This window comes from Oncorhynchus gorbuscha, linkage group LG12 (assembly GCF_021184085.1).
Source record: "Oncorhynchus gorbuscha isolate QuinsamMale2020 ecotype Even-year linkage group LG12, OgorEven_v1.0, whole genome shotgun sequence".
Taxonomy (NCBI): domain Eukaryota; kingdom Metazoa; phylum Chordata; class Actinopteri; order Salmoniformes; family Salmonidae; genus Oncorhynchus; species Oncorhynchus gorbuscha.
In genome coordinates, this window is record NC_060184.1 from 3575496 (window position 1) to 3589361 (window position 13866).

Consider the following 13866-nt stretch of genomic DNA (forward strand, 5'->3'; position numbering starts at 1 on the left):
CCAGGTAGGCCAGTTGAGAACACCTTTATTTAACCAGGTAGGCCAGTTGAGAACACCTTTATTTAACCAGGTAGGTTAGTTGAGAACACCTTTATTTAACCAGGTAGGCCAGTTGAGAACACCTTTATTTAACCAGGTAGGCTAGTTGAGAACACCTTTAGTTAACCAGGTAGGCCAGTTGAGAACACCTTTATTTAACCAGGTAGGCTAGTTGAGAACACCTTTAGTTAACCAGGTAGGCTAGTTGAGAACACCTTTATTTAACCAGGTAGGTTAGTTGAGAACACCTTTATTTATTTTTATTTAACCAGGTAGGCTAGTTGAGAACACCTTTATTTAACCAGGTAGGCTAGTTGAGAACACCTTTATTTAACCAGGTAGGCCAGTTGAGAACACCTTTATTTAACCAGGTAGGTTAGTTGAGAACACCTTTATTTAACCAGGTAGGTTAGTTGAGAACACCTTTATTTAACCAGGTAGGCTAGTTGAGAACACCTTTATTTAACCAGGTAGGCCAGTTGAGAACACCTTTATTTAACCAGGTAGGCTAGTTGAGAACACCTTTATTTAACCAGGTCGGTTAGTTGAGAACACCTTTATTTATTTTTATTTAACCAGGTAGGCTAGTTGAGAACACCTTTATTTAACCAGGTAGGCTAGTTGAGAACACCTTTATTTAACCAGGTAGGTTAGTTGAGAACACCTTTATTTATTTTTATTTAACCAGGTAGGCTAGTTGAGAACACATTTATTTAACCAGGTAGGCTAGTTGAGAACACCTTTATTTAACCAGGTAGGCCAGTTGAAAACACCTTTATTTAACCAGGTAGGCTAGTTGAGAACACCTTTATTTAACCAGGTAGGTTAGTTGAGAACACCTTTATTTAACCAGGTAGGCCAGTTGAGAACACCTTTATTTAACCAGGTAGGCCAGTTGAGAACACCTTTATTTAACCAGGTAGGCTAGTTGAGAACACCTTTATTTAACCAGGTAGGTTAGTTGAGAACACCTTTATTTAACCAGGTAGGCCAGTTGAGAACACCTTTATTTAACCAGGTAGGCCAGTTGAGAACACCTTTATTTAACCAGGTAGGTTAGTTGAGAACACCTTTATTTAACCAGGTAGGTTAGTTGAGAACACCTTTATTTATTTTTATTTAACCAGGTAGGCTAGTTGAGAACACATTTATTTAACCAGGTAGGCTAGTTGAGAACACCTTTATTTAACCAGGTAGGTTAGTTGAGAACACCTTTATTTAACCAGGTAGGTTAGTTGAGAACACCTTTATTTAACCAGGTAGGTTAGTTGAGAACACCTTTATTTAACCAGGTAGGCTAGTTGAGAACACCTTTATTTAACCAGGTAGGTTAGTTGAGAACACCTTTATTTAACCAGGTAGGTTAGTTGAGAACACCTTTATTTAACCAGGTAGGTTAGTTGAGAACATATTTATTTAACCAGGTAGGCCAGTTGAGAACAGCTTTATTTAACCAGGTAGGTTAGTTGAGAACACCTTTATTTAACCAGGTAGGTTAGTTGAGAACACCTTTATTTAACCAGGTAGGTTAGTTGAGAACACCTTTATTTAACCAGGTAGGTTAGTTGAGAACACCTTTATTTAACCAGGTAGGCCAGTTGAGAACACCTTTATTTAACCAGGTAGGCCAGTTGAGAACACCTTTATTTAACCAGGTAGGTTAGTTGAGAACACCTTTATTTAACCAGGTAGGCCAGTTGAGAACACCTTTATTTAACCAGGTAGGCTAGTTGAGAACACCTTTAGTTAACCAGGTAGGCCAGTTGAGAACACCTTTATTTAACCAGGTAGGCTAGTTGAGAACACCTTTAGTTAACCAGGTAGGCCAGTTGAGAACACCTTTATTTAACCAGGTAGGTTAGTTGAGAACACCTTTATTTAACCAGGTAGGCCAGTTGAGAACACCTTTATTTAACCAGGTAGGCTAGTTGAGAACACCTTTATTTAACCAGGTAGGCCAGTTGAGAACACCTTTATTTAACCAGGTAGGTTAGTTGAGAACACCTTTATTTAACCAGGTAGGTTAGTTGAGAACACCTTTATTTAACCAGGTAGGCTAGTTGAGAACACCTTTATTTAACCAGGTAGGCCAGTTGAGAACACCTTTATTTAACCAGGTAGGCTAGTTGAGAACACCTTTATTTAACCAGGTAGGTTAGTTGAGAACACCTTTATTTATTTTTATTTAACCAGGTAGGCTAGTTGAGAACACCTTTATTTAACCAGGTAGGCTAGTTGAGAACACCTTTATTTAACCAGGTAGGTTAGTTGAGAACACCTTTATTTATTTTTATTTAACCAGGTAGGCTAGTTGAGAACACATTTATTTAACCAGGTAGGCTAGTTGAGAACACCTTTATTTAACCAGGTAGGCCAGTTGAAAACACCTTTATTTAACCAGGTAGGCTAGTTGAGAACACCTTTATTTAACCAGGTAGGTTAGTTGAGAACACCTTTATTTAACCAGGTAGGCCAGTTGAGAACACCTTTATTTAACCAGGTAGGTTAGTTGAGAACACCTTTATTTAACCAGGTATGCCAGTTGAGAACACCTTTATTTAACCAGGTAGGCCAGTTGAGAACACCTTTATTTAACCAGGTAGGCCAGTTGAGAACACCTTTATTTAACCAGGTAGGCCAGTTGAGAACACCTTTATTTAACCAGGTAGGCCAGTTGAGAACACCTTTATTTAACCAGGTAGGCTAGTTGAGAACACCTTTATTTAACCAGGTAGGCCAGTTGAGAACACCTTTATTTAACCAGGTAGGCTAGTTGAGAACACCTTTATTTAACCAGGTAGGTTAGTTGAGAACACCTTTATTTAACCAGGTAGGCCAGTTGAGAACACCTTTATTTAACCAGGTAGGCCAGTTGAGAACACCTTTATTTAACCAGGTAGGTTAGTTGAGAACACCTTTATTTAACCAGGTAGGTTAGTTGAGAACACCTTTATTTAACCAGGTAGACCAGTTGAGAACACCTTTATTTAACCAGGTAGGTTAGTTGAGAACAAGTTCTCATTTACAACTGTGACCTGGCCAAGATAAAGCAAAGCAGTTCGACACATACAACACCACAGAGTTGCACATGTAATAAACAAACATACAGTCAATTGCACAGTAGAAAAGGTCTATATACAGTGTGTGCAAATGAGGTAAGACAAGGGAGGTAAGGCAGTAAAATAGGCCATGGTGGCGAAGTAATTACAATATAGCAATTAAACACTGGAATGGTAGATTTGCAGTGGAAGAATGTACAAAGTAGAATAGATACGCAGAAGATGAATGTGCAAGTAGAGATACTGGGGTGCAAAGGAGCAAAATCAATAAATACAGTATGGGGATGAGGTAGTTGGATGGGCTGTTTACAGATGGGCTATTTACAGATGGGCTATGTACAGGTGCAGTGATCTGTGAGCTGCTCTGACAGCAGTTGCTTGAAGTTAGCGAGGGAGATGTGAGTCTCCAGCTTCAGTGATTTTTGCAGTTCTTTCCAGTCATTGGCAGCAGAGCACTGAAAGGAAAGGCAGCCAAAGGAGGAATGGGCTTTGGGGGTGACCAGTGAGATATACCTGCTGGAGCGCGTGCTGTGGGTGGGTGCTGCTATGGTGACCAGTGAGATATACCTGCTGGAGCGCGTGCTGTGGGTGGGTGCTGCTATGGTGACCAGTGAGATATACCTGCTGGAGCGCGTGCTGTGGGTGGGTGCTGCTATGGTGACCAGTGAGATATACCTGCTGGAGCGCGTGCTGTGGGTGGGTGCTGCTATGGTGACCAGTGAGATATACCTGCTGGAGCGCGTGCTGTGGGTGGGTGCTGCTATGGTGACCAGTGAGATATACCTGCTGGAGCGCGTGCTGTGGGTGGGTGCTGCTATGGTGACCAGTGAGATATACCTGCTGGAGCGCGTGCTGTGGGTGGGTGCTGCTATGGTGACCAGTGAGATATACCTGCTGGAGCGCGTGCTGTGGGTGGGTGCTGCTATGGTGACCAGTGAGATATACCTGCTGGAGCGCGTGCTGTGGGTGGGTGCTGCTATGGTGACCAGTGAGATATACCTGCTGGAGCGCGTGCTGTGGGTGGGTGCTGCTATGGTGACCAGTGAGATATACCTGCTGGAGCGCGTGCTGTGGGTGGGTGCTGCTATGGTGACCAGTGAGATATACCTGCTGGAGCGCGTGCTGTGGGTGGGTGCTGCTATGGTGACCAGTGAGATATACCTGCTGGAGCGCGTGCTGTGGGTGGGTGCTGCTATGGTGACCAGTGAGATATACCTGCTGGAGCGCGTGCTGTGGGTGGGTGCTGCTATGGTGACCAGTGAGATATACCTGCTGGAGCGCGTGCTGTGGGTGGGTGCTGCTATGGTGACCAGTGAGATATACCTGCTGGAGCGTGTGCTGTGGGTGGGTACTGCTATGGTGACCAGTGAGATATACCTGCTGGAGCGCGTGCTGTGGGTGGGTGCTGCTATGGTGACCAGTGAGATATACCTGCTGGAGCGCGTGCTGTGGGTGGGTGCTGCTATGGTGACCAGTGAGATATACCTGCTGGAGCGCGTGCTGTGGGTGGGTGCTGCTATGGTGACCAGTGAGATATACCTGCTGGAGCGTGTGCTGTGGGTGGGTGCTGCTATGGTGACCAGTGAGATATACCTGCTGGAGCGCGTGCTGTGGGTGGGTGCTGCTATGGTGACCAGTGAGATATACCTGCTGGAGCGCGTGCTGTGGGTGGGTGCTGCTATGGTGACCAGTGAGATATACCTGCTGGAGCGCGTGCTGTGGGTGGGTGCTGCTATGGTGACCAGTGAGATATACCTGCTGGAGCGCGTGCTGTGGGTGGGTGCTGCTATGGTGACCAGTGAGATATATCTGCTGGAGCGCGTGCTGTGGGTGGGTGCTGCTATGGTGACCAGTGAGATATACCTGCTGGAGCGCGTGCTGTGGGTGGGTGCTGCTATGGTGACCAGTGAGATATACCTGCTGGAGCGCGTGCTGTGGGTGGGTGCTGCTATGGTGACCAGTGAGATATACCTGCTTGGAGCGCGTGCTGTGGGTGGGTGCTGCTATGGTGACCAGTGAGATATACCTGCTGGAGCGCGTGCTGTGGGTGGGTGCTGCTATGGTGACCAGTGAGATATACCTGCTGGAGCGCGTGCTGTGGGTGGGTGCTGCTATGGTGACCAGTGAGATATACCTGCTGGAGCGCGTGCTGTGGGTGGGTGCTGCTATGGTGACCAGTGAGATATACCTGCTGGAGCGCGTGCTGTGGGTGGGTGTTGCTATGGTGACCAGTGAGCTGAGATAAGGTGGGGCTTTACCTAGTGGCGACGAGTATGAAGCGAGGGCTAGCCAACGAGAGCGTACAGGTCGAAGTGGTGGGTAGTGTATATTTTGTCAATGACATCGTCGAAGTCGAGGGTCGGTAGGATGGTCAGTTTTACGAGGGTATGTTTGGCAGCATGAGTGAAGGAGGCTTTGTTGCGAAATAGGAAGCTGATTCTAGATTGGAGATGCTTAATGTGAGTCTGAAAGGAGGGTTTACAGTCTAACCAGACACCTAGGTATTTGTAGTTGTCCACATATTCTAAGTCAGAACCGTCCAGAGTAGTCAGGCAGGTGCGGGCAAATATCGGTTGAAGAGCATGCATTTAGTTTTACTTGCATTTAAGAGCAGTTGGAGGCCACGGAAGGAGAGTTGTATGGCATTGACACTCGTCTGGAGGTTAGTTAACACAGTGTCCAAAGAAGGGCCAGATGTATACAGAATGGTGTCATCTGCGTAGAGGTGGATCAGACAATCACCAGCAGCAAGAGCGACGTCGTTGATGTATACAGAGAAGAGAGTCGGCCTGAGAATTGAACCCTGTGGCACCCCCATAGAGACTGCCAGAGGTCCGGACAGCAGACCCTCCGATATGACACACTGAACCCTATCAGAGAAGTAGTTGGTAAACCAGGCGAGGCAGTCATTTGAGAAACCAAGGCTGTCGAGTCTGCCGATAAGAATGTTGTGATTGACAGAGTCGAAAGCCTTGGCCAGGTCGATGAATACGGCTGCACAGTAATGTCTCTTATCGATGGCGGTTATGATATCATTTAGGACCTTGAGCGAGGCTGAGGTGCACCCATGACCAGGTCTGAAACCAGATTGCATAGCAGAGAAGGTACGGTGGGATTCAAATTGGTCGGTGATCTGTTTGTTTACTTGGCTTTCAAAGACTTTAGAAAGGCAGGGCAGGATGGATATCGGTCTGTAACTGTTTGGGTCTAGAGTGTCTCCCCCTTTGAAGAGGGGGATGACCGTGGCAGCTTTCCAATCTTTGGGGATTTCAGACGATACGAAGGAGAGGTTGAACAGGCTAGTAATAAGGGTTGCAGCAATTTCGACAGATCATTTTAGAAAGAGAGGGTCCAGATTGTCTAGCCCGGCTGATTTGTAGGAGTCCAGATTTTGCAACTCTTTCAGCACATCAGCTGTCTGATTTGGGTGAAGGAGAAATGGGGAGGCTTGGGTAAGTTGCTATGGGGAGGGGTGCAGGGCATTTGACCGGGGTAGGGGTAGCCAGGTGGAAAGCAGGGCAGTTGACCGGGGTAGGGGTAGCCAGGTGGAAAGCAGGGCAGTTGACCGGGGTAGGGGTAGCCAGGTGGAAAGCAGGGCAGTTGACCGGGGTAGGGGTAGCCAGGTGGAAAGCAGGGCAGTTGACCGGGGTAGGGGTAGCCAGGTGGAAAGCAGGGCAGTTGACCAGGGTAGGGGTAGCCAGGTGGAAAGCAGGGCAGTTGACCGGGGTAGGGGTAGCCAGGTGGAAAGCAGGGCAGTTGACCGGGGTAGGGGTAGCCAGGTGGAAAGCAGGGCAGTTGACCGGGGTAGGGGTAGCCAGGTGGAAAGCAGGGCAGTTGACCGGGGTAGGGGTAGCCAGGTGGAAAGCATGGGCAGCAGTGGAAAAATGCTTTTCAATTATTGTGGCATTATCGGTAGTGACAGTGTTTCCTAGCCTCAGTGCAGTGGGCAGCTGGGAGGAGGTGCTCTTATTCTCCATGGACTTTACAGACCTTACAGAGTTAACCCGAACGAACCTTAGCCATTCGGAATGAATGCTTAAACTTAAATTTTAGTTTCATTTTCGCAGAGTTTGACTGACTGCCAAGATTTGGCACCACATGGCATAATTATGTTACTGTAGTTTAAGCATTCGGTTGTACACAATATCATTAAGTAGCCTTAACCATTTATATATATATATATATATATATATATGCCATTTAGCCATTTTACTGCTTTGAAATGTATAGCAATGAAGGATGTATGTTGTCAGTCTGGTGTAGGAGGATTGTTCTACTCCGTAATATCACCATCGCTAGCTGGGTGTTCTGTGTGCAAGGACTTTCGAATATTGGTTTTATTTCTAGCATGGTGGTGGTAAATGTTGTTTCATAAAGAAAGGAAAGATTTTCTCCGTTTTTGTCCATCTTCTCCACATTAAATCGAGTTAAGGAGTGATTAAAAAAAAATTTGGCCTTTATTTAACTTGGTAAGTCAGTTAAGAACAAAATCGTATTTAGAATGACGGCCTACCAAAAGGCAAAAGGCCTTCTGCAGGGATGGGGGCTGGGATTAAAAATTAAAAATATATATAAAATATGTAAATCAAAGCATTTGTAGCAAAGAATGTTTTATATACTCCACGGAGGACATTTATCAGTTAATGCCCTGTTGGATCCACATGTTTTATATACAAACCGTCCACGGAGGACACCAGTATCGCTGCTTGGTACTACATTCCCTTTGGATGGTAAGATTAAACAACTCAATATCGCCATCTGCCGGGGTTTTTCGGTGACCCGGTTTTAACACGGTTTGTTAAATAATGTGGAGCTGATAAGAGGTCTTGTTTAAGCTGTCGAGGCTCTCAACGAAAACTTTCTTTCCCACCTCTACTTGTTGAGTCAGTCCGTTGCTCTGATCTGCTCTGGGGGAAATAGGTAACATGATAAGATGAGGACCACTACGGAACTAAAAGGTTGGTGTCGAAAAGGAAAAGGGATTTGAATGATTGCCTCGGGCTTGTTGATAAGGATGGATTTTTAACAGCATATTTCACTTTTTCTCTCTCTATGAAACGTTTCTGCTAACATCTGAGATAGTTTTGTTGTTGCTATGACCTCTATGCTATATCTCTGTCCTGGATCCACTATTGTTTTATTAACATGCACATCGATTGATTGGGGATTAAACGAATACTTCTGACCCGAGAATCTATTTTTAAAAAGAAGCGTGTTGCATAGGCGAACAGCTGTTAGGCAAAGGTAGCATGACACATATTCCAGCCGAGTGATATTCTCTCTTCAATGTCACTCGAAATTACAGGTTTTTTTCCCCCTCCATCTTTAATCTGAAGGCTAAACTTTCTCTGTCTCGGCCCTGGCCTAGGATTGAAGGCATGACCGAGGAAAGTAAATGATTTGAGGCGAGATACCAGGTGAAGTCGTTATGAAAACTTCCCAAACTGAGACAGACAGCCACCGTTGGAAATATTCCGTAATGTAAATGTGCATAACAGCACTCTGTCCCTCCTCAAAACAAAAGAACGGTTCATTACATTTCATTAGTTAGTTGTTATATCATCACAATGTTGGTGTTTTGTGCTTAAGACCCAGAACAATCAATGTCCTATTTATTTGACACCCGGCGTTTTTTTCTCCTTCTTTGCCCTTTCCCGTTGGGTTCGTGATCTGAATGTAGGAGAGCTTGTATTTTTCCAGCGGCTTTTCTTGGCATTTGTCCGCTCAACCCCCCTTCTCCAAACCCTCTCCGCTAACGCCGCTCCTCCCTAGTCTTTTGTAGGCTATATTAGGGAACATGCGTCACCGGGAGACACTTTTATCGAAGTTGTATTAAGAATTGTCCAGAGAGTGAAGTTGACATGACCGGAAGGATATCACTTTCTTTCTCACTGATACACCGGGCAGCTCCACGGTACAGGCTACAGGTTCGTCACTTGTCATTCTGTCTCGTGCGATTCCCTGCGTGTGTGTGTGTCCAGGGACAACTTTCAATTATTCACACTTAACACAGAGGTACGTCTGGGATGTAAATGTGTACGCGATCGACTTTTAATTTGTTTACCGTACCAGGTTACTATAGGTTATGTTCTCGTGGTGTAAATATATTTTCATTCATATAAAAGTGAGTTGTAATTTGGCAGCACATTTGGATGGCATTAGAATATATCTGTTTGGTTTTATATTAACCCTAAATACTTAGTTTACTCTCGGTCTACAATGACCATTGTAATATCTGAACCTGTCGCACAGCTGATGCCGGTGCTCTGGAAAATTCCTGCAACTCTTGTTTGCAATTTGCACAATAGTTCATAGTTCTTTCAGCTGGCTATGGACGTAGGACTCTTCCCTCCCCATTATTTTGTTACGCTGTACTCTGATGCCTATATGCCGACCTTGGGGCGCGGCAGATATCGAGCGTCCGTTTGAACGCAAACGCCTTCGTAACTGAAACGCGGACTTGTTAACCAACGTCACCGTCTACCGCGCGAAACGCATGTTTAATGCCGCATTCATGTGCCAATCGGAACTAGGAAACTCTGAAACGTCTGACTTGCAAACGGATTGTATTTAAACAGGTGACACGTTCAACGAATCAGCAAAGTATGACACTCGAACAACGCCCTCCCGGTGCGGCTCGACGTCAGGACACGTCCTTGTGGGGTCCCTCCTCTCTTTCCTGTGCTATAGAAGTAGTTAAACACAAAGCCATTTCAGTACAGTAGCGCTCTGAACTACCACAGAGCAGGAGTTTAACCCTGGGAGTTTAGCAGACAGATTATAGCCTGCACCCATGACCATAATAAGAGAGAGAGACTGGTCTTTGTTGATGACCTATTCCAAAACAGGAGGACTAGGAGCTTTACTCACTGGTAGGATTACTAGAGAGAGAGAATATATTTTACTGTGGGTTTGACACCTTTTCTGTGGGTTTTACAACCTTTTCCTGTGGGTTTTCTACCTTTTTCTGTGGGTTTTCTACCTTTTTCTGTGGGTTTTCTACCTTTTTCTGTGGGTTTTCTACCTTTTTCTGTGGGTTTTCCACCTTTTTCTGTGGGTTTTCTACCTTTTTCTGTGGGTTTTCCACCTTTTTCTGTGGGTTTTCCACCTTTTTCTGTGGGTTTTCCACCTTTTTCTGTGGGTTTTCCACCTTTTTCTGTGGGTTTTCCACCTTTTTCTGTGGGTTTTCCACCTTTTTCTGTGGGTTTTCCACCTTTTTCTGTGGGTTTTCCACCTTTTTCTGTGGGTTTTCCACCTTTTTCATGCTTTCCCCTTCTCTCTTGGTGTTCTTTCTTGCAGCTTTCATGAAACAGAGAAGAATGGGGCTGAATGACTTCATTCAGAGGCTGGCCACAAGTAACTCATTCACCTGCAAACAGTGAGTAGCTTTGACTCTGCACAAATGGGCTTTTCACTACTGTGTAATTTTCATGTAACTACTGTGGTAATTTTCATGTAACACTGTGTAATGTAATATAATGATCATGTAACTACTGTGTAATGTAATATAATGATCATGTAACTACTGTGTAATGTTGATCATGTAACTACTGTGTAATGTAATATAATGATCATGTAACTACTGTGTAATGTAATATTTCATGTAACTACTGTGTAATGTAATATAATGATCATGTAACTACTGTGTAATGTAATATTTCATGTAACTACTGTGTAATGTAATATAATGATCATGTAACTACTGGGTAATATTGATCATGTAACTACTGTGTAATGTAATATTGATCATGTAACTACTGGGTAATATTTCATGTAACTACATTTTTTACATTTAAGTCATTTAGCAGGTTTTCCTTACAAATTGGTGCATTCACCTTTGACATCCAGTGGGACAGTTTAACAAACTCTGTGTAATGTAATATAATGATTTTCTGTGTAATGGTAATGTTATAATGATCATGTAACTACTGTGTAATGTAATATAATGATCATGTAACTACTGTGTAATGTAATATAATGATCATGTAACTACTGTGTAATGTAATATAATGATCATGTAACTACTGTGTAATGTAATATAATGATCATGTAACTACTGTGTAATGTAATATAATGATCATGTAACTACTGTGTAATGTAATATAATGATCATGTAACTACTGTGTAATGTAATATAATGATCATGTAACTATGTAATGTAATATAATGATCATGTAACTACTGTGTAATGTAATGTAATGATCATGTAACTACTGTTAATGTAATGTAATGATCATGTAACTACTGTGTAATGTAATGTAATGATCATGTAACTACTGTGTAATGTAATATAATGATCATGTAACTACTGTGTAATGTAATATAATGATCATGTAACTACTGTGTAATGTAATATAATGATCATGTAACTACTGTGTAATGTAATATAATGATCATGTAACTACTGTGTAATGTAATGTAATGATCATGTAACTACTGTGTAATGTAATGTAATGATCATGTAACTACTGTGTAATGTAATGTAATGATCATGTAACTACTGTGTAATGTAATGTAATGATCATGTAACTACTGTGTAATGTAATGATCATGTAACTACTGTGTAATGTAATGTAATGATCATGTAACTACTGTGTAATGTAATATAATGATCATGTAACTACTGTGTAATGTAATATAATGATCATGTAACTACTGTGTAATGTAATGTAATGATCATGTAACTACTGTGTAATGTAATGTAATGATCATGTAACTACTGTGTAATGTAATGTAATGATCATGTAACTACTGTGTAATGTAATATAATGATCATGTAACTACTGTGTAATGTAATATAATGATCATGTAACTACTGTGTAATGTAATATAATGATCATGTAACTACTGTGTAATGTAATATAATGATCATGTAACTACTGTGTAATGTAATGTAATGATCATGTAACTACTGTGTAATGTAATATAATGATCATGTAACTACTGTGTAATGTAATATAATGATCATGTAACTACTGTGTAATGTAATATAATGATCATGTAACTACTGTGTAATGTAATGATCATGTAACTACTGTGTAATGTAATATAATGATCATGTAACTACTGTGTAATGTAATATAATGATCATGTAACTACTGTGTAATGTAATATAATGATCATGTAACTACTGTGTAATGTAATATAATGATCATGTAACTACTGTGTAATGTAATATAATGATCATGTAACTACTGTGTAATGTAATATAATGATCATGTAACTACTGTGTAATGTAATATAATGATCATGTAACTACTGTGTAATGTAATGATCCTCATGTCTGATGTATTAAGGCATTTCATTAGGATTGTATATTGAATAAGGCTATATCTAAATTCTCTCTCTATCTCTCCCTCTTTCCTCCCCCTCTCTCTCCTTCTTTTCCTCCCCTCTCTCTCTCTCTCTCTCTCTCTTCCTCTCTCTTTTCCTCTCTCTCTCTCTCTCTCTCTCTCTCTTTTCCTCTCTCTCTCTCTCTCTCTCTCTCTCTCTCTCTCCCTCTTTTCTCTCCTCTCTCTCTCTCTCTCTCTCTCTCTCTCTCTCTCTCTCTCTCTCCCTCTCTCTCTCTCTCTCCCCTCTCTCCCTCCCCCTCCTCTCTTCAGTCCTGAGGTTCAGTCCATCGTCAACTTGGCTCCCCAACAACAGGAGGCTGAGCTACTGAATGCAAACCCCTCTCCTCCTGTAAGTACGAATGTTTGTTTTAACTGTGTGTAAATGTACCACATTATATCATATACAACATCTTGATTTGGAAACATAGACCTATATGCATGTTTGTTTGCTGGTGTCCTGCGCGTATGTCGACGTGTGTGTGTGTGTCCTGTGTGTGTGTGTGTGTGTCCTGTGTGTGTGTGTGTGTGTGTGTGTGTGTGTGTGTGTGTGTGTGTGTGTGTGCAGTGTTCAATTCTGCTGTGTTTACTTGTAACTCAGTGTCTACTGCATTTATAGACATACTGTATGTTTAAAATGTCATCTAATCGCATCAGTCCAATACTACTGTTGTTCAGGGTGTATATGATTACTGTAACCTCCTCTCTTCTACAGCCCAGTCCCTCCCAGCAGATGAACCTGGGCCCGTCTTCCAACCCCACAGCCAAGCCCAGTGACTTCCACTTCCTGAAGGTGATAGGGAAGGGTAGCTTCGGGAAGGTCCTCCTAGCCAGGCACCGAACAGACGACCAGTTCTACGCTGTTAAGGTGCTGCAGAAGAAGGCCATCCTGAAGAAGAAAGAGGTACTTGGAAACGCACATACAGACAGACAGACAGACACACAGACAGACAGATACACAGACACAGAGACAGACAGGCAGGCAGACAGACAGACAGACAGACACACAGACAGACAGACAGACGCAGGCAGGCAGACAGGCAGACAGGCAGACAGGCAGGCAGGCAGGCAGGCAGGCAGGCAGGCAGGCAGGCAGGCAGGCAGACAGACAGACAGACAGACAGACAGACAGACAGACACTATAACCTCTAACCCTGTTCCTTTTCCCTTTGTTGACCTCCAGGAGAAGCACATCATGTCAGAGAGGAACGTCCTGTTGAAGAACATTAAACACCCCTTCCTAGTGGGACTACACTACTCCTTCCAGACCGCTGATAAACTCTACTTTGTGCTGGACTACATTAACGGAGGAGAGGTGAGGAGAGACACTGATATGGAGGGAGGAAGGGGGGAGGGACAGAGAGGGAGAGTGTGTGTGCGTGTATAATGGGACTTATTTCCTGTGATTGTTAGAGAAGGGAGGACATTATAAAATATGG

At 43.2% G+C, this 13866-nt stretch overlaps 1 protein-coding gene across 6 annotated transcripts in view; it reads left to right on the forward strand.

The window, feature by feature from the left end:
- Positions 1 to 7892: 7892 nt before the first annotated feature.
- Positions 7893 to 13866, forward strand: part of LOC123990459 (serine/threonine-protein kinase Sgk1-like) — a 9611-nt gene continuing 3637 nt past the window's right edge. For 2 of the 6 annotated variants that reach the window (XR_006830644.1, XM_046291003.1), the window contains exons 1-5: positions 9175 to 9970; positions 10398 to 10476; positions 12701 to 12779; positions 13143 to 13331; positions 13611 to 13742. Coding sequence is in view for 4 of the 6 variants with exons in the window: in XM_046291003.1 (XP_046146959.1) it covers positions 9892 to 9970; positions 10398 to 10476; positions 12701 to 12779; positions 13143 to 13331; positions 13611 to 13742 (558 nt within the window). In the remaining 2 variants the exon portion in view is untranslated. Of the gene's footprint in view, positions 8057 to 8745; positions 9026 to 9073; positions 9114 to 9173; positions 9971 to 10397; positions 10477 to 12700; positions 12780 to 13142; positions 13332 to 13610; positions 13743 to 13866 lie in introns of those variants that run through there. The other 4 variants (XM_046291004.1, XM_046291005.1, XM_046291006.1 and 1 more) reach the window with 4 other exon arrangements.